Source organism: Ixodes scapularis, unplaced genomic scaffold (genome assembly GCF_016920785.2).
Source record: "Ixodes scapularis isolate PalLabHiFi unplaced genomic scaffold, ASM1692078v2 PGA_scaffold7__128_contigs__length_106722199, whole genome shotgun sequence".
In the NCBI taxonomy this organism is placed as follows: domain Eukaryota; kingdom Metazoa; phylum Arthropoda; class Arachnida; order Ixodida; family Ixodidae; genus Ixodes; species Ixodes scapularis.
In genome coordinates, this window is record NW_024609882.1 from 37,797,282 (window position 1) to 37,823,312 (window position 26,031).

General features: G+C 48.5%; 1 protein-coding gene across 1 annotated transcript in view; it reads right to left on the reverse strand.

Annotated features, from left to right (window-relative positions):
- Nucleotides 1–23,642, reverse strand: part of LOC121047197 (solute carrier organic anion transporter family member 4A1-like) — a 36,049-nt gene extending 12,407 nt beyond the window's left edge. Inside the window, exons 1-4 of the mRNA XM_040502263.1 lie at nt 23,232–23,642; nt 21,718–22,051; nt 18,994–19,093; nt 17,192–17,313 (exon numbers count right to left, since the gene is read on the reverse strand). Of these exons, the coding sequence (XP_040358197.1) occupies nt 17,192–17,313; nt 18,994–19,093; nt 21,718–22,051; nt 23,232–23,642 (967 nt within the window). The remainder of the gene's footprint in view (nt 1–17,191; nt 17,314–18,993; nt 19,094–21,717; nt 22,052–23,231) is intronic.
- Nucleotides 23,643–26,031: the final 2,389 nt, after the last annotated feature.

Below are 26,031 nucleotides of genomic sequence, written 5' to 3' on the forward strand. Positions count from 1 at the left end.
CTAGTGACATAAACACCCCCACCGCACGTTAGATCATGGCCTCCAATTACATTCTTTAATGGAACTGCTGCAAGCTTCGCAGAAAGGCTGCAGCTTTTCGCCTTTACCTAAAATCTCTCACCGATCTTCCTGCCATCGTCCTCTTGCAAGAGATGTTGACCTCTACAGTATTCCTAACTACACTTCTTATATTCAACCAAGCATACTTCCCAGATGTCAAACACATGCCCCTATCTATACCGTCACCTACGTTCTCAGGACCCTGTCCGCGGTCCAGCTGGACACCAGTCCATATAACACGCCGCATACAGAACATGTATGCATTCTTACCCAGCTCCCTCACCTCCTCTACCCCCATCTTAATACTCAATACCTACTGGACCCCATCCGCCAAACCCTCCCTCAAATGGCTCACATCCGTCCTTCAGCAACACACCTGCTCCCCCGTCGTCTGGGCTGGAGATTTCAACACTCCTCATCCCGATTGGCTCTACGCATATACCACACACTCCTTCGCACCTTGTGGGCACCCTCGCGGCTTCCAAGCCCCGTTGCCCGACTGCGAGGCAACGGTGCCAGACTTTTCCCGCGTGGTGGCGACGTCACGCCAGCCACGCGCACATCGGATGTGCTGCCTTGATAAGGCGGGTCAGAGGCGGCGCACGGGGGGTTGCTGCCTGGACTCAAGCGCTGCTGGTAAAAATGTTAATCGTCTTGTCCATGTCCAATTAAATGTAGCTTCTTGTTGTTGAAACCGCTGGCCCCGTGTTATTCCTCCTGGTCGGGTATGCAGCAAGGCAAACCGGCCACAATGGCGCCCAATCGTCGTATGCTACCCACTCACAGGAATTTCACGGGGCTTGGTTTCTTCCCTTTTTCCTATTCCCCATGTTTCCTATCATCATTCCATGCTTCCGTCACGTCCGCATTTGTTGTATTGGCGTACTTCTGGCTGTCTGTTCTGTGCCTGCGGCAATCCTTTTGTGCGTTTGTGTTGGGTTTTGGGGGGCGTTTCTTTTTTTGTGATTGCAGGAATGCTCACACAAGAGCAGGAAGCCGCGATGGCCGCAGCAGCACAAGTGAACCTGCTCACGAAGGTCACGGGGATGTGCGACTCCGTGATGCAGCACCTGGCCCACACGCCTGGCCAGCACGAAACCCCACCGCGAGAGCCCCGACCACACTTGACTGTTCTAGTCTACATGGGGTACGACGACGTCAAGTCCATGACAGACTTCCTGAGCGAGCTGCAGACGTACCACCTTGCCTCCGGTGCCTCGGAGGCCTCATCGTGGACCGGATTGTTCCGCTGGCGTTGCAAGCCAGTGCCAGGTGCTGGTTGGGGTCGCAGGCCCCCTTTACCAGCCTGGCAGACTTCCAGACAAGGCTTTGAGAAGAGTTCCTGCCTGCGGGCTACGCAACGCAGATTTTTCGAGAGCTCGAGGCAAAGATGCAGCACCCGGACGAAAGTCTGGTCCGGTACGTTCGGGTCATGCAAGAGCTCTTCAAGAGGGCAGACCCAAAGTCATCGGAGTTGGACAGAGTAGCTCAAGTCAAAAGACAGTGTCACCCGAGGTACCACGTCTATTTCATTAACCGCACCTTTGAGACCCTTGAAGAGCTTGCCCGATGCGCCCGCCTCATCGTGGAAGCTCTTCATGCTAAGCGGAACTACGTGCCGCCGCCACCAGCCAAGTACTCGCTCGAACCGGCATGCACATGGCGGGACCCCGAGGCCTCCACGCAAGTGGACTCTCCGAACGAGACCTCCCTCCACCACCACGTCAACCAGGAGAGTTGGCGTGGCATGCATGATCTTGTGCGGGATAAGCATATGTTGGCCTAACTCTCCTCGAGAGGTCCCCGGAGGTCACAGCGGGGCCCGTGAGGGTTTCGGGCGGGGGGCGCCACGACAGGCGGGAGGTCGTGTGCCGTGCCCTATCGTGAGCTGGCGCCCAACGGATATCACCACCCAAGCGAACCATCTTCATCAGTCTGCTCCTGCAAGTGCTGGCAAAAACTGGCATGGTGCAGTTGCAAACCCGCAGCCCAGCAGCATTGACACGCACCGCAACGGAACAAGCCCTCCCCACAACAGCCAGTCGCAAGCCTGGTGGAGGCCCTCCCATAGTGGTTCTTTACCCGATCACTGGAGGCAGTCCGACGGGCACCTCGGTGCGGATGGCCCAAGAAGGCTACTGTCGTCGGACTGCTGCTACGAGTGCGAGCAGCCCGGCCATCACCGAAACCAGTGTCTAAGACCTCTGGACACTACAAACAAGAGGTGGCACGAGACGGCGGCAAAGGGCCGGAACCCGAACAACCAGGGAAACTACTACGGCCGGTGACACTAAAACCAGACAGCCGCTCGCCGACGGCCGTTAGCAGTCCCTGGGAGCAGTGAGGCTGCGGCACAGATTCCATCGGTATGTCGAATCCATCCCGAGCCTAACATCATTGAAGCGTGCATGACAATTTCACTGCTCGATTCTCTTATTGCTGCACTTTTAGATTCTGGGGCCGCTATCTCACTCATGGGGGATTTCGTTTTCAAACTCTGCAAAGCAGAAAAGATAAGCCTTCGGGAGCGCAAAACCCGTTTGCAGCTAGCTTCTGGTACAGCGATAACAGCTGGAGGAGCCGTGAGGCTGCAGATTCGGTTTAATGGAAAGAAGCGGCTTCAGCGATTTCTTTATATGCCAAGACTCGTGGTACCTGTGATCTTGGGCTGAGATTTCATTACAGGCAAAACCATGACACTCGACTTTTCTGGTGGCGGATACCGGCTGGGACAAGAACCGTAGCTGACTCCGTTTACCAGATAGAGGACTGCATCCTCCGTAACCCGCCCACTGCAGCCCACTTCACCGTGGTGCTGGACGTCTTGCCTGCCGGCGTTCGAGAATCGTTGCGAAAGTGCCCCGCAAGCTGCCAGCAGTAGCAGGAGCTGCATGCCGTCCTGCATTTTTTCTCCGATGTTCACGGAAACACCTGGAAAGACTGACATACTGCTGCGCCGCATTGAAACCGGTGACGCGCCCCCTCAGAGGTGCAACCCTCGACCGATCAGCGTCCACAAAAGGGCACCCCTAGATGCGGCGCTCGAGGAAATGATCGACACCGGTTCAGTATGTGAGTCGAAGAGCCCCTGGGCGTTCCCCGTTGTTCTCACTCCGAAAAAAGGCGGAGCAGCCAGGCTCTTTGTGGATTTCAGGCGGCTCAACAATGTGTCCGTACGAGACAGCTACCCTTTCCCCAGCATTTCCTCCGTGATGTACGCGTTCGATAATGCGACCGTGTTTACAATGCTGGATTGCAGTCGCGGGTTTCTTCAGATCAAGATTCACCCATCAGACGTTCCAAAAACTGCTTTCATCTGCCACAGAGGGTAGTTCGAGTTCACCCGACTGCCGTTTGGCTTGTCTAACTCTCCAGCCAGTTTTCAACGCCTGATGGATGTTGTACTTGGGAACTCGAAGTATGAATTTGCCATGGCATACATGGACGACGTGGTTGTTTTATTGAGAACTATTGAGGAGCATGTCTAGCACCTTTGCATTTTACTTGAGCGAATGCGTAATGCTGGGCTGACGATTCATCTCGGAAAGGTTCAGTTGGCCGCGCCCTAGATTAATCTTCTTGGATTCGTTGTGGATAATGGTGCGCTCTGCCCAAATGAAGATAAGTTGCGCGTGCTATTGGAATACCCAAGCCCACATGACGTAAAGAGCTTACGAAGATACCTTGGAATGATTGCATTCTACCGGGATTTTATTCCACACTGTTCCGAGATATCCCAACTGCTCAATCACCTTCTAATAAAAGGCATCAAGTTGTGTTGGGCCGAACAACAACAATGCGCATTCGCAGCCCTTTCAAAAGCCGTGTCTGCCAACGCTTGTTTACAGCTCCCAGACTTGAACAAGCCGTTCCTTGTGCAGACAGATGCAAGCGACTGTGGCCTGGGTGCTGTCTTGCTGCATGAGTATGGCGGTGTGCTTCGGCCAGTTGCTTTCACGAGTCGCACGCTAACTCCAGCCGAGCGCAACTACAGTGTCGCAGAACGTGAATGTCTCGCCAATATTCATGCTTTGAAGCGCTTCGATATGTACCTAGATGGCGCAACGTTCCAGATTCAATCTGATCACTGAGCGCTATCATGGCTAAGGGGACTTAAGATTCCAGCTGGACATCTTGCTCGTTGGGCGCTTACGCTACAACAGTACGACTACTCCATAGTGTACCGCCTGGGGTCAACCAACAAAGTTGCTGATGCGCTCTCTCATGCTCCACTTCCCTAAAACACTCGCAGGATACCCATGGCTTGGTGACCATCGCGGCCACAGCACGAGGATCCCCAGATTCACGGCAGGGTACATTGGTAGGCCGCGAGGAGCTTCGCAAGGCGCCGCTGGATGACAAACTCTGCCAACGCGTGTCCGCTTGGCTGGCAGCAAGAGGTCCAGTCGACCGCCCAAGTGACAAGGAGTTTGACTTCTACTTGATGAGCGACGACGGCCTCCTGCTGTGCTACCTCCCCCAGGCGAACGACGATCCGGATGGCTTGGCGTCCCGGACCGTGATACCCCACAAGCTGCGTAAGCTTTTCATCCGATACATGTATAACTCTGCCTTGGCAGGACATGGTAGTGGGAGCAAGACTTACGAAAAGTTATCCCAAATTGCTACCTGGCCAGGCATGAGGCAGGTAGTGGGAGCAAGACTTACGAAAAGTTATCCCAAATTGCTACCTGGCCAGGCATGAGGCAGGATGTGCTCCGATACGCTTGTAGCTGCTCGGTGTGCCAGACGGCAAAATTACGTGGTGGTCAGCCCCCCGGTCTCATGCAACTGATCGTGAGCCAGAGCCCTTGGCAGATTTGTTGCTGTGACATCATGGGCCCCTTCCCACGTAGTACCCGCTGCAATCAGTACTTGTTCGTGGTAACCGACCACTTCACGAAGTGGGTTGAGTTATTTCCTTTGCAAAAGCTAGATTCGCAAAAAATCTGAGAGTGTCTACTTGAAACATTCGCTAGGTTTGGCTTTCCTGCACAGCTTGTAAGCGATAATGCCTCCTATCTCACGAGTAAGGTGTTCATGGACGCATGCGCAGTGCTGGGAATTAAGCACAAAAGAACTTCCCCATACCACCCACAAGCAAACATCACGGAAAGGGTAAATTGGAACCTTAAGATGACGCTAGTGGCCTACACCGAGCGCCACAAGGACTGGGACGCGAAACTGGCCGAGTTGGCATTCGCAACCCGTACGACCACTAATCGGTCAACGGGTCTCACTCCTGCCCAATTGAATTTCGGCAAGGAGCTCGCGTTCCCGCTTTTTAACAGTCTCCTTTCTACAGAGTCTGGGGGAAGGCTGCACCCCGACGTGAAGTTCACAGAGGACCTGCGAAAGCGTTTCTCCGATAACCTTCGAGAGGCCTGAGAAAATCTCGACATCACCCGAGTACAGCAGGCAGAACAGTACAACCACGGGCGACGTGACTTGCAGTTCGAGGTGGGAGATTTTGTACTCTGGCGTACTCACCCACTGAGTGACGCCACTCGAGGCTTCGCAGCTTCCCTCGCAAACAGGTGGGAAGGTTCGTTCCGCGTGCATGAAAAGTGCTCACCACTCGCTTACAAACTAGTTCTTTGTGAGTCTAGAGAGGAAACCGGACCTATTCATGTCACCGACCTTAAATGATTTTTTCAAGCAGAAGACGAAGATTCCCCGCAGGACCAGAACGACACTGACGGCAGTCTTGTTCCAAAAACCCCCTTGTCTCCACCAAGGCGGCGGTATAACCTGCGACGTCGGTGACACCAAAGAGAGAGGAACCATTTTTTTTGTCTCCTCGGCTGCGCCTTTCTTGCATTTTGGGGGTAGTTTTCTACATCCATGGATCTGCCCCCTTTTCAAGAGAGGGGGGAGAAGATTGTGTACCCACCTCAGATCCATTATTTCAAACTTTCTAGAAGGGGTGCGAAGATAACGTCAGGCTCAACTCTCAACTGAGCCCCATGTCGTCTGCTTTCTTGTTTTTTTTTGAAGATGGCTCGTGGTCAACACCGTTACCACACCCGCCATCGGAACGACACGGCAGCTGGGCTCGTGGTGGAGTGGGCCACCAAGGACATCGGCGCGTCAGGGGCGGCCCAGGGAACCATGGACCACTGTCACTCCCAACAGGACTGAGTGGCAGCTAGCTCGGATCAAGGAGGACCACGGGGAGAGCAGCAGCCGCCTGCCGGAGACGATCCAGAGCATCAAGGTGGCCGCCAGCGGAACGCATCGTGCGCGACAGCCAACTCGGCGAGTGTAACCTCCAACAGGCCATCGCGCTCGTCCAGCAGGCGCCGGCCGGACTTGCAACGTCAGTTTGCCCAGCAGCGCTATCCACCCCTTGATGCCCACAACAACGTCTCCGTCATCGACATGACGGTCCACTTGCTGCGCAAATATTGTTAAGCGCAAAAAACCGTCGCAGTATGTGACGTCATCGACGAATCTTTTGGCTGCCCAAGGCTAGCGAGGCGGGGCTTTCCTATTTTGAATTACTTTTATGGCTTCCCAGCACGTTGAATTGAAACATAATTGTGATATCTGTTATTCTAAAGGCCAAATAACGCAATCCAAGTGTTTTTTTTCCCGAGTGCAGAACCGCTTCACCTTCCCAAGGATGTGGTAATCACTGGGAGCTAACTTCAGACTGTAAGGTGCGCATGGCAAAAAATTTTCCCAGTATATTTCAGCCAGAGTTGCTGCTGTCAAATGAGCCCCGTGTGGCTGGGCACTGTCCAGAAAACATCCCAGGCTTTATTTTTGCAAACAGCATTTTGTATGGCATCAGTAATCAGTATAGTTCAGTAATACTGGGCACTAATTGCATTCATTTTCTAGAAAATCTACATGGGCAACAGGTTGCATGCCTTACAGGACGGTTCCCATCGCCTTGCTGGCAGACGCAGTTGCGCTTTGCTTTTGTTGGGTGGCGGGGAGCCCTTGTGTCGCCCTTCCATGCCGCTGGTCTTCGTCTCAAAGATGAATGGTGCACGCATGTTTCATAGCATCTGATGACTGGTCACGAAAATTGCATATATATCAAATCTAAACTGCATCAAGAGCTCATCATGGATCACCATGCATGCTCACCCCCAATAAAATGTCAGCTATCGAGGGACCCACCTTGCACAGAGTTTTTGAAACAATAAGTGCTTGTGAATAATTGTCTCAGAATGGCCGACACTAATAGTCACCTTGGCTGAAACGTCCTGCACTGCTATCCGCCTGTTATCAAGCATGACTTGCTCAACATGTGCAATATTCACTGGCATGACTACAGTTGGACCAGGGTGTAAGATAGACAGGTGGGGAAACGAGAGCCAAATGAGTGACCGGATTGTGTCCCCTTGGTTTTCTCTTTTTTTGTGGCGACATCTATGTGGAGCACCGCGAACTCTCACTCCGGGTGGCCGACCGGTGGCAACCAGTTAAGCTGACGGAAATAATTTCTCGTGGATTTTCGATGGAGAACTGTTGTGCTCTCAATTTATTTTGTGCACTCTCCCATAGAGTTCCATGCAAATCCGATTCAAATCTTTTTCCTCTCGCCGCAGCGCCATCTGTTGCAAATCGCGGGTACCCGCAAGCAGACGAGTACACAATCCGGTGACGACGCTGCGGTAGGCTTCTATGGGCCGTTTTCCCACCTGTCTATCTTACACCCTGCGTTGGACAAACGTGTCCATGCTGTTCATTTGTAACCGGCTGCTGTTCCTCGCTGATTTGTTGATATACCATCCTTACACCCTTGTCTATGACATTGTTTTGTTCTCCATATGTTCTCCAGCATGTGATATGACAGCAAAGTCATTTGGGACAGTAAAGCTACTTGCACAGCACAAAATGTAGGCCACTCAGAAGAGTTCAAGTATCAATGTCATTGTGCGATTACTTTTTTCACACATTCCTATTCGTTTTGGCATTGTCTGTTGAAATTAAGAGACATCCCTACTCAAATATGGTGAAACATCGGTGGCTTATTATGATCACCATGAGAGGCGGTACTGATGGCATGAAAAATAAATTGCTCGAGTAGAGGCTGAATAATATTTTTTTATATTTTTGCTTTATATTGTCACCTCAGAGCATTAGAGGAACACTAAGATGTCATAAGCAGGTCACCATATCTGAACTAACGTAGCGATGCAGGCGAGCATGTTGAAAAGCAGTGAAAGTGCACAATAAAGACAAATACGAAGACTGAGAGGCAAACAGGACGAGCGCTGACTCAGCACTCGTCCTGTTTGCCTCTCCATCTTTGTAATCGTCTTTATTGTGCGCTTTCACTACTTTTCACCATTTCTGAGTCTTATGGCCCAAGATAACCACGCAAAGTTCCAGTAGATGGCACCAAACTTTGCTGTTTCCGGTAGGTTTATTATTGGCTCTCATCTACCAAAAGCTGGGTGCATAGGTGTTCATAAGAATCGGGCCTTGGTGTAGGCAAATATGAAACGACACCGACCATCCATCGCAGAATCAGTGACCTTTCGTCGAAGCAGTGTTTGAAAATTATATCTTCGAAGAGGATGGAAAGCTGCTAGCAACCTGTTTGGGTACATTTGTCCCTCGTTACATCATTCTGTTCTCCAAATGTTGCCACGTTTGAGTGAGCCTGTATTGTCTTGCCCTGCACTGGCCTTGTTTTAAGAATGATCTGAGCTTGTTTTCTAACACGACTATTTGTCTGGTTTAGGTAGTGTCTCAATGCCACATTTAGAGCTTCAGGTTGCAGCAGGAAGCCTGTCAAAGTATTCTAAATGTATCCATAATTTTATAGCATAGCTTTATAGTCTCAGGCGAGGAGTCAGTCTTGCTCAATATGACTACCCAAATCACTTTTCAGAATGCTCTGCAGGAACAAACCAGGCATTATTTTAACAAAAAATTGTGTTTACAACATTTAAATACCACATTAACTAATAGAGTTCTCTCTTGCTTGTATACTAGTGGCTTTACAAACTCCTTCAGCAGTTTCCTAACCCCATTCTGCAGGGAAATCCATGTTATGACTTTGGTGCCATACATCAGAAGATAATGGACACCCATATGATTATCATGCAATCTGGATTCTGATGTACTATATGCACTATTGCAGACAATGAGCTCTAACAAAGCAATTTTGAATTTTTTTTTTTTTTTTTTTTTTTTTGCTTTCTGTCTTTTTTGTTCCATGTTTCTGTTCCCACTTCAGTCTCGGCTTAACCATCATGTTCCGCTATTCATGCCAGTTCTTGAAGAGGCTTTGAACCACAGTAGGACTTGAATGTGAAGTCTAAGTTCCAAACTTTGAACTCTTGCAAATAAAAGGATAATTGAGCTTGTGGGAGTCGCAGGAGTAGCTGATGGTCAGATCGAGTGTTGTAGGCCATACTTGTGGGAAGGTACGTGGAGAGGCCTAGGAATATGTGCCCTCCCTACTCATATTATTCTGTATGGATGCAATTTCTCTCTACCTAGCACAGTTTTAAGATTCATATTACTGGACAGGTCAGTTATCACAGTTGGTTATTTGCACTCTTTCAGTGCAAAGAGGCTCACAAGTGCAGAAACACTGACATAATTTCCGTAGAATTCGACAGGGCATTCAATATCGTCCCATGTCGTTGACTGCTTTCATTGAGCCGCCTGTCGCCACATTTGTGCACAGCTTTAGTCAATTATTACTTTCCATGGTTTTATTTGTGTAGTCTAATGAGAAGTTACACATCTTTACACATGCATAACCAATGTTCATATAATTTCTTCTCTTCTTTCTAGCCGTGGTCAATTTTACGATAACTAATTTCTCCAGATTCATTATCTCTCTCTCCCTTCTTTCCTCTTTATGACCTCCTACATCTTTGTTTCGTTAAACACATCATTAGGCTCATCGCAGATCACTTTGTCATCAACAGAAAAGTTGCAGGTCAGGTTAAACGCCACCTTGAAATGGTACCTGCCATTTACAACATGATAGTGCTCATCATGGACTGTATGAACATTGCCGCACTACATTACTTAAACCACTTAGCTTCTAAAAGTGAAACTTGTATTGTGTCGAGCTTAGAACAGAATTATTTCTATACCCTTCGCCATTTACTCGCCTTATTTTTGTGGAGTAGACCATTTTTTCACAGGGTTTTAGTGGTTTGCTCACAAACATTGATGGTGGCATTTGATCGTTCATTTGAGTTTTCATATTTTGATGCTTTTTGGTGTGAACCGACTATAAAAAAGCAATCTGGCCCGCAATATTTTCAGTACTTTTGATAGACACTGTTTAGTCGGTGACAGGTCAAGAACAGAGTGGAAGCTCCTCCCACCTCTTTCCACTTCAGTAGAGCGGACGCTGGAGAGGAGGTGACCTCCGCTCCACCATTCGCTACGCTCAAATGGAAAGGGGTGGGAGGAGCTTCCACTTCATTCTTGACCTGTCACCGACTATAGATTCCAAACCCATTTATCGCATAGCGCTTTATTTGAAACTTGAGCGTGCACACATGGTTTGGAGACACTAACAAGATTTCTTCACCTCTAATTTAGAATATGTTTGTCTAGAACAATGTCACTCACTTTGTATGTCAAGATGTTTCTCCTGAGCAGTAGCCCGGCAAACTTCGACAATCAAGTTTTAAAAAGATAGCAGCTTCTTCAGCTCCTTCTCATAACATATGCCTGTAGCTTAGCAAATGGAAACAAGTGCCCTAAACATAAGGTGGTCCAGTGAGGCCTTGTGCTAATTCACCTTTGGAGATGAACGTCATTGGTCGCACGTTGAACCAAGTATGCAGCTTTCGAATCAGTGTGAAAACAAGTTTCTGGACGCGAATTCGCACGGTTCAGAGAATTGGCTCTATTCGGCTTCTTGGGCTACGGCTTCCCTGCAGTGCACTAGTGTGCTGCATGAGAAGCATTCTTTCCAGGAGATGCCAAGAACCTTTCCTACGAAAAGAAATTAATTTATTTTTAGAAAGTATGCGTGAGTAACTGTGACATTTGCAGATGTGTATTTAGGCTGCCGTACGAGGAAGGTACAGCCCTGTTTGTTCTTATTTACATAGCCGTGTTTTTTTTAATTACTTAGCTGTGTTTGCACCAGCTTTGAAAATTTAGGATTCTTGTGTATACACCTTTTACGAAAACATATTATGTGCCGAAGGAAAAGAAATTTTGAATTTAATCTTTGACTTGTAATAAAGTATCCTCAGTAGCACGATTCCAATTCATTGCCATATATTAAAAAAACAATTTTTTTCTAATTCCAAGAAAGATGTTTGCTTTCAAAATCTGGTGGAAATGCACATTTGGGTGTCAAACCATTGAAGGGCATCTGACACGTCCCAACGGAACTCTGATGATTAATTGAGACCACCCGGGGACATTTTGACACGCAACCCACCTCTGAGTACCTTTCTGCAATAAGCTTCCGTTATATTCTGGTCACCTCGGCTTGAATTTGAATCCGCTGACAGAGAATTATGGTGACATGTTTGAATGGTTTATGTCAGTGAAGCGGTGCTCCTCTTTTTAGCATGAGGCACCTGTTGAAGCTGATATTAAAACATTTTTTAGGTAATGTTCGTATGGAAAGAAAGATCTGAGACGAATTTGAAAAGCGTGGTTTGCAAGCAATGCACATAAGCACAGCTAGAGCACTATTGTCACACTGCCTAACTGTATTCTGTGTGAACACAACGTGAAATAAAAATGATAGAGCTTCAAGTATGGCAGCATGTGATTTCTGAAAATTGTTTATTCAGAAGCAGTAATCTTTTAGATTTCTATGCAGATCTTCACTCTTGTAGATCACGGTCTTGAATTCGCTGGTGCTGTTATGATAGGACTCGAGGCTTTCGCTTGTGCTTGTTATGTGCTGTCGGCTTCAAACTTCTGCAGCTGCTCAAGACCTGGGAGCTTTGCCTTTCATATTGAACAACTACTGAACATAACGATCGATACACTCTTAACTCGTATGCAGTGACTGATGCGAAGCCTTCTGTTCCTCTTCGCCTATGCAAGGTTTTCCAGTGTCAGCAATCGTCCTGAGGCACACACAGTGACTTGGATCGCCTATACGTTCTGATGTTGATGAGAAATATGGCAGTGAGTCTGAATGAGGCAGCATTAACAGCTCACCCGCTTTCCAAGTGTTGTAGATGCCAAGGACTGGCCTCGCAAGGCTAGGGTTGAGCAGAAGCGAAGTCAAATAGCCAGATGTGAACAGGCTTCCTTGAATGCTCTAGGTGATTTCTTGAGAGGCTAGGTGGAGCACTGCCGTGCCTGCTTTTTTTTGTTTTGGGATTCTTTCCTCATGTTTCTGCTGTCCTGCTTGCAGCACTGCCGCATCCTCATTCCGATGTAATAATGCAGGATTGTGGAGATCATGTCAGTCTTGTGCTCTTCGCATGGGAAGTACAGGGGGCATTCTTCAATCACAAAATCTATTGTGCTCCAGTAGACATCATGCTCACTTCGATGATCTCTGAAATGCCCTTCTGCAGCCTGCAAGAGGGCAAAGAGGTGAATGTTCGGGTGAGTCAAGCGGCCCCTGTCCTTAGAGATGGTCAAGCTTGCCACCGGAGCCTCCAGCTGACTTGTGGATAGTGCGCGAAGGCATGTGGTGCAATTTGTGAACTTCTTGAGCCTTCGGGAGAGGTATCCTGTTATGTAGTAGATAATGCAGTCAACAACCTCCACCTGGTCATCGTCATTAGGGATCAGGTCGTCGCACTCCCACTCGCTTGTTGAGATCAAGCCATCAAGTCGTTCTCGAAGTTCGACAATGGGCAGTGCTTGTGTTGGTTCGTTGTCTTGGAATACGGCCTTGAATTCTGTGAACGACAGCATGGGAGGTTCCGACTCGAGGACCTCACAGTTGCCGAACTTCGGTGGCCGCAGCAGGCACTGTACCGACAGAAGTCTGTATAACTGGAGAAAGGTTGGCATGCTCGGGTGGTCATTCTGGCAGCCAGCTTGTCGCACTTTCCCGAAGAAACGTTCCACTGGGTCTTGATTCATCTTCGCTGTTAGCACATAGGCGAATCCACAGTTCTCCAGCAGGTGCTTACATAGTTCAAGTGTTGAGTGCAGGGTGACTCTGAGCCCCTCGCTAGTGCTGTTCGTGAGGAAGAGCTCCCTGGGAATGTGGCCATGCTCTAGGTCTGCTTGCCAGTCATCTAGCCATGTGATTGCGTTCTTGATGGTCAGCAGGTCACTGCAGTCAGGCTTCAGGCCCTCAGCGGGGTAGCGTCTGTTCAGGGCATCAAACAAGTTGTTCAGACGCATGGTGAAGTGGATGGTCCCTTCACAGTCCACCAACTCGGGAATACCTTGCTCCTGGTAGTAGTTGAGTCCTCCTGCCATGCTGGCACTGAATACCTGTGTTGCCAGCTTCACCCTCATCTTGTCTGTTTGGGATGGGTAAATGTGCGCCACTGTGAGCTTGGGACACACCCTGAGGTCTCCAGGCACCAGCTGGTCTTGATGGAAGAGAGCCTTGTAGTGCGCCCACTTGACCCATTCACTTCCAATTTTGAATGCTTTTTGCTTTTCCAGACGATTACGGATACATTTGAAGAGGTGCGGAGTGTCCGAGAATGCGTAGATTTTTCGCTCTGGGTCAACCGGATGTTCAAATGAGTGGCACAAGTGTTCTTGTCTGCCGCTGATACCAAGCTCCGTCCACATGAATCGATTAGTGTTTGCACCATCACAGACGATCCCGTGAACCTTTGCTCCAGCTTCTTCTAGGAGTAGGATGGCTTGTAGCATCAACTGGGCAAGGACAGTTCCCCTGGTGGAGTTGCGTGATGCGAAGACGCCGATCGGCTGTGCGTAGCTGTCAGCAAGCGGACAAAACATGAACACAAGGCCGTGGTCTGCCAGTTCGCTGCTTTTCTGAGTGTTTTCTCCATCATCCACCATACCAGTGTACGTCATGGTTCTTGAATTTACAGCTTTGCTCTTCCTTACTTGAATTTCGTCAAATATCAGAATGCCATGTTTTTCAGACTCCGCTTTGTGCTGCAATTTGATCTTCAAAGCTAGGAAGAAGTCCTGGTCGAATCCACACTTGAGGCCAACCATGCATATGTACTTTCGGACAGTCTTTACAGATGGCAGAGGCAAAATGTCATTTTCCCTGAGAAACCGGTAGCCCGTAGGTGTGCGGATGTGGAGCAGCAGACAGAGCAGCAACCAATTGTCGTCATATCTGCGCTGCCGCTTGGACTTGCACTTCGCTGCAGCTATGCATTCTTCCACTACCGAAAGCTGCGCATTGGAGAGGTTGGCTGCAGCAAGTAGTTCGTGAAGCGAGTCCTGCTGCACATCATGCAGTTTCTGCCAGCAGCCAGTGAGCTCCTCTTGAAGCTTCTGTCTGGACTTGAAAAGTCTCAGCCGGGACCTTCTGCAGGCGATCCTGGCTTTTTTTAGTTGCTCCACTTTTGCCTTTTTCGCTGGACTGAATGTGACAAGCCTTAGCTTAGTGCTGTGGGCTGCCTTTTTCTTTTCTAGTCTGGCAGCATGGATGCGAAGCGTGTTCTTTAGTGAGCGACAAGCAGGGCATTGCCCATCAGTGCTGGTGACGAAGGTACATCGGTTATGTCGCCACACATCACGCAGGTCGACGAATGCACATTCTGGTCGAACTTGAGGGTAGTCCTTGTGCATAGGGCCACCAGAACACAGCACCAGCCGATCAAGCACTTTCAGGGCATGTGCCAGGTCACGGACACTTGCGATCTTGATGCCGTCGATGGTCAAGTTTGTGGATACAGCTTTTCCCCAGACAAATGTGTTGACTGACAAACCTCCGCCCTGTTCTGGTGAGATGGAGAGTACCCTCTCAAATATGCGAGGTTGTGACGTGTCAACCTTTGGGCATATGGTGGAAAAGTCAATTGCCTGCACCCCAGCATAGTCCATGGTGTGGACAGCCCAAGTCTTCCCTGGAAGGTCGACGAGATGTGGCTTCTCAAAAAGTTCAGAAAAAGAAAGAGGATGATCACAAGCGCCTTGGGACGTTTCTTCGCTGCCTTGCACCTCATCTTCAGGAAAACAGCTTTCCTGTACAAAGGGCGCCGCAGTATACTGAGAAATGTCATGAGTTGGACTTTGTGCTCGTACTTCGGCGGCAGGACGTTCCGTGTTGTCATCGCATTGCGCACTTATGGACGGCGTAGTTGGTGCAGGCTCCACGCTGTTGTGAAGCGCGCTTGTGTTTGGTGCGTCAGCTGTTGGATCGCCAGAACATTGCGGTAGTGCACTCGTAGACGGACCATCAGATTTGGGATGCCTTTGACGCTCTGAAGAAGAGAGATGTGACCGTCGAGCAGGCGGTTTCCGTGTGTTCTTTGCCTTGCGCGCCATCCGGTTGTCGAGGTCTCCAGAAAAAATGCAGGGCACTGCATCCTGCGATAGCCTTGGTCTTTTCGGTACGTGCAGAAGTACACGACCCTTGTACTCGATATGGGTCGCTCTGGACGAGAGCATGTGGCTCGGAAAATGTTTTTCACAAATTCCGTCCGAACTTCGAAGCTCGCGCTTCATTTGCGGCACAGCTCGGTTCCATGCAGCTAATCGCTCAGGATCAGCCGGTGCATTAAATATGATGGCTTTCTCTTTCTTCGGGCCGTAACCCGACCGACAATTCGGAACGCAACAGTATCGGCCCATACCTCGGAAACTTTGGCGGCTCCAGGTACTCCAGGCGCCAAAACGAAACCTCAGCTACGCGCGCAAAAAGAAAAAAGAGAAAAATAAAAAGCGCGAAAAGGTTCTTAAACTTTGGCGGCTCCAGGGCTGCTCCAGGGGCTCCAGGCGCTCCAGGCGCCAAAACGAAACTTCTGCTACGCGCGCAAAAAGAAAAAAGAAAAAGAAAAAGTCCGAAATGATTGTTACCAGACTTCCTTCCGCTTGCGCCGCCTAAAAAACGCAAGTTTCCTGCTTCAAAGTCAACTTAAAGTCAACCGAGATCTCTGTAGGTGCTTATATATTAATTATGTCCTGATAAACGTTTTTAACATTAGTTTAAACAAAAAAAATGTCGCTGACACAGCGCACTCTCCCATAGAGTTCCATGCAAATCCGAATCCGATTTTTTTCCTCTCGCCGCAGCGCCATCTGTCGCAACTCGGGGGTACCCGCAAGCAGACGAGGACACAATCCGGTCACGGCGCTGCGGTAGGCTCCTATGGGCCGTTTCCCCACCTGTCTATCTTACACCCTGGTTTCGACGTCTCGCCGCAGCGGGGCTGCAGTCACGTTGCTCTCCTCTTATCCGTTGTCTGCCGCTCCACCTTTTCCATTTCGGCGGCCGCTTCTCATGGCGATCTGCCAGGCTTTGTCAGTATATAGGAGGCTATGCTTGTGAGCTCCAAGCGGGCAAGCGCAACCAATGCACGACGGAGGGCAACGAACTAGTGCCGGAAACCGGGAATCAGAAAAATACGCCCTCTCATCCTTCCAGTGGGTTAAATATTAAGTTCCTCTACGAATCATCGCTAGAGTGCTACTTGATGGAGGAGTGTCGTGTCCGAACTCAGATTTCTGTGAGAAGCTGTGCACGCGGCAAGTGCATGGTGTTGTTGTTATCGATTTGTAACTCGGCTTTGTGGTCTACTTGGGACGTTGAGCGTTAAAGATGATAAATGCAGCGGGAAAGTGCCTCTTGCGTGCCGCGCTAACCGCTGGTTGGTTTCTGCAACCCAGCAAATGCTTGTTTACAAGCAAATGGGGAAGGTGGCGTCACTATCGATTTGTATACATCAAGCGCCTCGGTTTCCTGGTGTCGGTGTTCGATAACACTCCTCTTATTTAAGTAAATTTTAGTATTGCTGCGTAAGCATGCTATCTATTACCTAGATTAGAGGACAGGCCGCAATAGGAAACGCAAAGTGGCAATTAATTGGAAAGGGACATTCATAAAAGAACTGACCGCTGAATATTATGTCGAATGAGCGTCAGGAATTGAATGGTTCATTTTACATAGTGAAACATAGCGCTCGTTACGTTTTAATTACCATCTTTGTAGCATCAGTGAAGTTCCGCAAGTTTGAATCACAAAGACACTAAATTATAGAAGTCTATTAAGGACATTGTGTTTGAGAGCGCCTATAGATTGCCATCTTAGGCACCTGACCTGGCAGTTCCGCTGGTAGAAAACTAACAGGCAAGGCGACAGCGAAGCAGAGCAGGCCGGCGTACAGAAAGCAGAGCCACCAGGCGCCGACCCAGGCGCTGCTGTCGCGGCTAAGGCCAAGCCTGCACGATCGAAGCGTCGAAAACGTTCGTTGGTAGCTCATTTACACGAGACACAGTTGTATATTTCGTAATACTGGAAGATGCCGTTTAAAGGGGTACGGAAACGAAGTGACGTGAGCGCGAGCTCTCTTCCTTTCGCTTCAAAGTCGCTCAGCGAGAAGCGTAATGCGTATCGCGCCGGTGACGTCAATAGTTCCTGCACTGCCAAGGGTACCGTGGTTGCGAGCGTCGCCGCTTGATAGCGTCAATGTGTGACGATCTCGCCTAGTAGTAATATCCGAGGACTGTAAGTTCTAGCTTGCCCATAACTTCGTTCGGGACCATACCAGTATTTTATGTGCCACGAGCGTTCGGTTCACCGTGTTAGTTTCACACCGCAAAAGTAGTAGCTCGAGGGAACCGGTAAATAGAAATAACCGTTAGTAGCCAGCAATGGCGAGGGGGGGAGTGATCTACCCTCATGAATTATACTATTTAGTGGAATTCTTCTTTTTCATCTACCATCGTGAATTATACTATTGAGTTCCCAGGGGTAACTTTTTCTTCTTCGGTATGATATTTGGTGGCTAGCGTTCACATGTTCCTGACTAGGTTTCTCACATGGGGCGCTCCCACAAGATACAGTTTTTCTTTCGGAAATAGCGCAACGGAGGCGGCACTCACGCAGTCCTCCCCGTGCGCCTCAATACCCAGAGGCTCCAGGATTTCCCTTGCAAGCTGGTTTTTTGTGTTTCCGCTATTTCCGAAAAAAAAAAAAAACTGTATCTTCATGAGGGTAGATGAAAAAGAAGAATTCCAGTGAATGATTGATAGTCCAGCAGTGTGTTGTCTCTTTTTCTCCACTCCTTGGTTTTTTCCCTCTACGTTCAGCTGGAAACCTTCAGAACCAGAAGCGTGCTCGCGTCGTGTCGTGCAAAGAGCCGCAACGAGAACGAGATCACTGTGGCCAACTACGCTTTGGCTTTCTCCGCCAAGGCTTTGCAAACGCGTTCAGGCCTTAGCTAATTCTGCCGGCGCGCCGTATTTCCGCAGAACGGCGCTGCTGCTATGCCACAAGTGATGTCACGAAAACTTTCACACCATCCACCAGATGTGAATTTAAAATTGTTTCATTAGGCTTAAAATTAGTTCTCCTGTGTTTTACAGCTCGATATTGATATTTCAGAGGTGCTGCTTGTCCCCCATATTTATGCAAAAAACTTGACGCTGAAATTTCGTTTCCGTACTTTACGATCTGTAGCCAGCAATACCTTAAAACTATACTTTCCAACAGGTTCTAATGGAACACGAAAACGCGTTAGAACGTTAGTACCAAGACTGCGAGACGAATAAAACTTTTAATTGATTAATCAGTGCTACTTGATCAATTAAATAATGTATCAGATTATCAATTGGTACAGCCTGCAGTTTTTGTGCTTTATTAGTGTCGTTATTTGTCCTTCTAAAAAGCCACGCTTGTTCATATGACCGATTGAAACGAGTTATTTCTAATTTTTTTTTATACGGGTCATTCCAGCTGAATTTTGAATTTGATATGTCAGCACTATAATGGGAACGGACTTAATGGGAACGGGCTGTATTATGTTGAGCTGGTCTCTTCGTCCTCGTGCTTCACTTTTAAATAAATTGGCTTGTCAAACGAAGTAATAATTAATAAAAACAATCAAAATGGGTGCTCACAGTTCGGGGTTGACGTTTTGGTCGACGTAGTATTTCAGGAAGTGTCCATTGAGGACGAACCCCGTCGCCGGACCAACCACCGCACTGGCTTGAAAAGCAGCTGCAATTTTGTTTTCACAAACTGCTCTAAAACCAACATTGCTGAGGTTAATGCCAAAAGCACAAGCACGTTGAACTGATTAGAGATATGCAGTTGACCGTTTTTAGACCGTACGCTGCGGAAAGCGGGCCGCGGTTGTGTGCTCAATCCATGCTTCGAAATCGTTTCAGTTTTAGTCCAGACGCAACCGATGCTACCATCACGAGCTCCGGGCTTTCAGCGTCCCTGCCAAGCACGCACTCTCGTTCGGTGCAAGCATTGTAGGAGGCCACATGCTCGCGCTTGTAGCACCTGCTGCGTTTGGACCACACCGTAGTCTGAAACGAAGTAGATCGTTTTCATATGCCCACCGCTACTGCTACGGGCACGCGCTCCAGAGGAGGTTTAGATAAAGCCCCTTGATAAAGGCGTTTTTTGCAAGTACCGCCAACCATTGTTGTGGAAACGCCCGAGGCACGTACCAAGAGCGGGTGCTCCGCCGCTATTCGCTTCCAAGGGTCGCTCATTTCAGTGCTGCGCCGCTATTTGCTCATAATGGCCGCTCGAGACACGGGCCACGTGCGCTCGCACATTTGATGCTTCTTGCAAGACAAACGGAAACATATCGAAGGGCTTTCTGTTTAGATGTTGAATTAAATGATAGTTTATGGTCTTTCTGTTTATATGTTGACTTAAATGATAGTTTGTTTCTTACATGATGTACTGTACAGAGCGCGACAGCGCATAAACGAAAAATAAACAATTTTTTAGTTTTTTTTTGTGCAGATGTTGCAGAATCGAAGCTACAAGTGTAGTGGACTGTGTTATTAGAGAGTTTTAGTAGATCGTGTTTTCAGGCCAGGCTAATCGTAGCGGGAGCTCGCGCTGCCACTTCGATGCATGCTCTGAAGCGCGCGCTCGTAGCGGTAGCGGGCCTTTGAAAACGATCTACTAAAACTCTCTATTAAGCATCAACTCAAACGGTAATATTTATTGCTAGTCACTTTCATGTATGAGTGAAGCACAAAAAACCTCCGCTGTCATGTTCGCGCTAACAGTGTCGCGCAGTGTATAAAGTTTTGTTAACTCTATTCACGAGAGAGCGTGCCCGAAAGAAGCGTTTGATGATATCACGCGATTGCGCCAGTAGCTTTGACGGCGTTGTGTACTATAGGCCACATAAAAAAGCTACCCTTTGAAGTAACGACGATTCAGACATCTTGTTGTTCCAGCTTTCTGAGCCGTTATCTGGAATCGCAGGAAACAGTTTACGACCTGTAGAAATCTAGCAGTCCGCGTCAAAGCACAACGATATCGCCTGAGCTTCGGGCACTTCATATTTAGCTGAGGAAGTATGACGTTCTCGAATCGTTACGATCCCCAATAGACCCTTTTCAAAAGTCCATCAAGCAACATTGGCAATCGCCATTTCTCGGGGACATCCCACACTGCCTGGTGATAGTTAGGGGGAGAAAATTGGTTTAGAAGGGCGGGAGGAATCAAATGTTTGTCTTTTTAGACTTATGCTAGGTGGCGCAAGCCACCGCCCGTTACAAAGGGTATAGCCATTAACGTCCATCCACCCATCCATCCATCCATTCATGGATTTCACGACGAACGATGACGCGGGCCTCGTGTTCATATGCATGCTCAGAGTATGGGATCAAGCAATGACGGACAAGCGTTGGCTCGGACTTTTGAAAAGGTTCCATAGACCCTTTCCGAAATTCAGTTCTGACCACTTTAATCCTATCATCATTCGAGGAACGGCATCTATGCCATCCCAATGGCGGCCTTCTGGTGACTGATAAAGGAAGACATTGAAGATGCTCCTAAGCGGATGATGCAAGGCCTCCACATTCGAAGGATTAGTACGATGCGACGTAGGAATCGAGCACAAGAGCTACGTAAGCGTTCATTTCTAACTCAGATTCAGTCAATCTGTGGCTGGCACAGAATCGGCTCTAGAGACGTTTGGTGCGCTAGAATTGTATCGAAGCATCTGCGTGGTCTGGAGCTTTGTTCTCACTGGTTGTTTCTTCGTCACAATTGAAACTGAAAGTGATCAAGAAAGAAGTACATATTGAACACTTTTTTGTCTGCCGCTGACTTGCGAAAGTGACTGTGACCGATAAAATACAAATTCATTACTGCCGTGGGCAGGGGCAGATGCAGGAATTTCCTGGAAGGGGGGGTGGGGGGTCAGGTGTTGGTCAGCGTACTATATGTTTAGGAACCCCCTCCCCCTCTCTTTCGTTTTACGCCCTAAATTTTACACATGCAGAAATCAAAAGGGGGGTCAGGACATCCGGACACCTTCTCTAAATCCGCCCCTGGTCGTGGGTATGGCAAGACTTAAACAGCTATGTAAGTCACCAGATGGCACTGGATTTCAGAGACGGGAAACGGTCTATTGCGCCCGCTCCGGACTAAGTACTAAAATGGCAGCGTCTACAAGAAGTTCGGATCATGGGTTGTCGCTACTCTGAAGCGAAGCCTGTCTTGTGACTCTAGTCTGAACTGCGGGAGTTTGAGTGATGGAATATATATAAGAGGAGAAGACGCTTAAGAATGTCGTAAAGGGGTTTGTTAGGGATATGCAAAACCGGCCAGTTTCGCTCTTGAACAGGTTGCAGTACACGTACCGATGTACTTGGACGAGACTGCCCTGTGAAAGTTTTCGTCCAAATAGGCAACGCCGAGGGTGAAGTAGGGAGAGGTGCCCACTCCGTTGAGGAGGTTCCCGATCCAGAAGAACCACTTGTAGCTTCGCAGGTCTCCGGCGTCTCCGCTGCAGGCGCTGTCGTTGCTCGGGTGCGGGTCGCACGTGTCCGGTCGGGGATGGCTGAACGAGTACGGCGGCCCCAGGAAGTACGGTAGCGTCATGGTGAGCGAGCCGACGCCCATCAGGCACGTCCCGAAGGCCATGAAAAGCGGCTTGTTGCGGTTCTGGCCGAAGTACGTCACCGGGAGGAGCACCTTCGGGGAGAGGCGATGTACTCCCAGATTTATACCATTTCTATGTGAGTTTAATTGACCCAGATAACTATAACGCAGGAAGTGTAGCGTCCTTTGGACAAGTTGCGAGATCGATCCTGTTTGTTGGAAAAGCGCCACCCGCGGGAACTTGTCTCATTGTGCCATCTCCGACCGTGTAAGCCGATTACATTCGAATTATTTTTGGAACCCAGTTTTTCACGCGGTGTATTTTATTTTATTGTCCAGTGATTTATGCACGTTATACCTGCGATGAAAAAATTGATAAAGGACAAAACCCGCGGTACTTCTACCGTATTGCAAGACGTCCGTCCTTATTAAAGGTATCGAACTTGGTGAAAAATGGGGATGCAGAAAACGTCTTGCTATACTCGTTTAAACCAAGCTCGACAGCGACAAGAACAACCCGCCTGTAATACTTGCGTTTTCAAGTGCTTGTTACTTTAGAAATGGACAGAAGAGCAGAGGAAACCAGACCTGATATGGACGTACCGAGAACGACGAGACGTTGCCTGCACTCTAAAAAAAGAAACCTGGTCGTAAAAGAACTCTTAGGGGTTCTTCGCTTGTCCGTATTTTGCAACCTAAAAAGTTATTTTAAACACAATTTAGAAGGGTTCTTCGTGAAAAACTTATAAGCGGTTCTCAGTAAGAAGGTCCTCGTTTTGGTGCGAAGGAGTTCTTTATCGCCCAGTTGCCTTTCTAGTGCGCCAGAGGGCAATAATGCTTGAGGCAAAACCGTTCTTCACGAGCTGAAAAAGATCTGGGGCGTCGAAAAAAACCTTTCAAGAACGAAGTTTCTTTTTTCTTTTTTTGTGCGTGTGTGTGTACCAGGCTGTATTTATACGGTATACTCATACACATCATGAGAGGATTGCCCTTGTGGTCGTTGTCCAGCTTGGCGTAAATAAGTACGGTAGAAAATGTTTTTCACTTCTTATTTACACCAGACCTTTGTATACGTCCATAGCAAATGTTTGAACTGTAGCGTCCCCTGGACAAATTATTATGATTGCCTCACGATTGCTGTCCTTTGGACAGCAATCATAAGAACAGCTTTTTGGCCATTTTTATTATTTGGAAATGTTTTTCCTTTGTCGCAGTTACGTAAAATTAGGTAAAACGAGGACAAGGCGCCAAGCATGATTTGATCAGAGCGTACCAAGAGCGATGAGACGCTGTACAGGCTTCCGATGATGCCCGTCTCGACGCTGCGAAGCTGGTAGCGCTTTTCGAAAGTGGCGAGGTTGGAGTTGACGCACCCGTTGGTGATCAGTCCCTGCATGAACGCGCAGCTGCAGAAGAAGGCCACCACGCAACCGGGGCGCCGTAGCACGCTGAGCACTGGACTGCAGATGCCGTGGATCTCGACGCCATGGCAGGTGGCATCGGCCACGGACAAAGACTTAGCGCTGGCGTTGTCCTCCGCCAGCGCTGCCGTCTCGGGAAAGCCGCTGTCAGTCTTCTCCTTGAACGAGCGCTTTAACAGGTCGGACACTGTCGTGTCAGGGTTGAGCTTGCCGTCGCCGGTAGAGGGCACGGTCTTCAGAGGTTTCAAGAAGGCGCGCTGCATACGTTTCAGTTTTATGTCGCGGACATGGCTTGGGAACGGGAAGGCTATTGTCTATTCAGCATAAAAAAAGGCTCCTGGAGGCCTTAGACGTTATGTTAAGAAGCTTAGCTTAGCGAAGGGCAGGCTCTACTAGTTGGGGGCTTCGGAGGGGAGTGGAGTTGGAACCGTGTTTTTCATTGTCCATGCTTTGACATGAATAAATATGTTTGTACGCGAGACGTCTTCCATGAGTCGCACTGACAAGACAGGGAAGACTTGGTTGTTTCAACCGGAACCTCCCCCCCCCCCCCCCCCCCCCCGCCCGTTATAAAGCGTTGAACAGGGATCGGTTAAAGTTTAGCGCCTTAGGATGTGTGCGCATTTGCGTAAAGAGCGCTCGGTCGTAATGCACTGAATAAGCGACAGTAATTGAAGTGTGTTACCATAAATTTGGTTGGCGACCACTGCTGGTATCGAGGACTGAGTATTATCAGAAGTATCTGCCGACTGGATCGCCGTGTTATAGCCGTATCTTTGGAACAGCTCGTGATGTTGCCCATCATCGTTTTTCTTTTCGTCTACGCTTTGAGATTTCACATGCTACGCGTATTGAGGTAACGTAACTAGCAGAGAACCGGTGACCGAGTATATGTATGTTTTTTTTTTTAATACATTTTTTTTTTTGCGCATCACAGTTAGGAAGTTGTGGAGCGACAGCTCGTGCTGCAGAACCGATGTGCATCGTACTCAATGTACCGGTACTGACGTCTTCGTGCATTATTTGGGAAAGTTCCGTCATTAGAGAGTTTTAGTAGATCGTTCCGATACCTCCGATAGCCCCGATAACGGTACTATGCATGCGCAAGGGAGGCGGTGGCGGAGTATCGGGTATCGTTATCGGAGTCATGGGAACGATCTACTAAAACTTTCTATTGCCTTCCCCGCCTGCTAGCCGGATACAAACAGATACGAACCTACAGACGACCAAAACCTTTCGCGGCGATAGGCTGTTCTGTTCTGATGACAATCGCCATTTAGGTCCCATCAAATCTTCGAAACTTCGGAAGCACGGATGTTCGAAAAGGTCGGTCGCGCCAAAATCACCATGGAGCATCATCGTACTGAAAACATTCCTTGTCAGTATAAGCGTCTTTGGCACTGGGCATGCAATTAAGTTGTTAATCGATTCAAGCTTATCGTTACAGATCTCTTGTAATAATATTGTTCTTCTTAAGTATTTCAAGAAGGCAAATCATCTTTCAATGCCACCAAGCACCGACGCCGCATGTGGCTCAAATGTTTGCGACGCTTAGCATACACAATAACGACGAGACGGAGATTACATTTCCTCTCGTTTACAAAAATAAATGCCCACGTGGTGAACGCGGAAGCAAGATCCTAACAGAAAGCATAAATTTGCTCGAATTTGATATTTTGAAAGCATCTTACGCATCTTTTTTTATGTAGATGGGTTGTTTTGAGGCATAAATGATTTAGATGTATGCTACAAGGCCTGTGGTATGAATGAATTGAAGCAATGTTTTGTAATATTTGTTGTCATGCAGCCACTTTGATAGCTGGTAAGTGCACTAGCTGTGCCGGAGACCTGCAGCTATAAGTAGGCGAGTGCACTCAGTCTGTAGGCCAGCCGAAGTCCATAAAATGTGGCGCACACCCGCTTTTGATGATTTGATGCTACGTGGATATTAACGATATGAATCTTCTTTTTAAAAGACACAAGGAAATAATTACACTCGTATTAACCCCCGCCTTCGGCAGCCTTGAGATGCAGTCACATCGCAGAGGACGGCGATTGGATACACTGCCACTCGCGTGTCCGCGTAGCTGAGCCCAATACTGCATGCTTTGCCCGCTCTCCTGTATACCTGTGGCCGCCCACTAACAGTATCTGTTAAAAAACGCCAAGAATAGACCTTTTTCCGAATGACCCAAGCATCAAAGAGAATGCCGGGAACGTAGGTACTCGCGCTGCGCGTGCTGGCGTCTGCCGCTTTAACTGTTCGAAAGCAAAAATCGAAGACAAATGGCACTTTGCACAAAAGCTTTATCTTGGGTGTTTAGGTCTTCTATATAAAGGAGGCGAGCGCGTGCAGTGCGTGTACCTACGTTCCCAGCATTCCCTTTGATCTTTCGGGTAAGTTAGCGAAAGGTCTATTGATTTTAGTTTCACAGTTCCGCGTGGAACTTTATTGAGAGCCCGAAAAAACGGTGGCTGTCAATATCTGTTTTGGCCAAGGATATGCTTTCGTCAGGCCTTCGTCCTCAAAAACTGCGACCGCACGCTGCCGCCAGTAACTTCCGATGCAGAACCTACCTGATGCCGCGAACCCATAATCCAATTACGAAACTCGAGCAACTGGGAATTAATTTAATATTGCAAAATCACTGT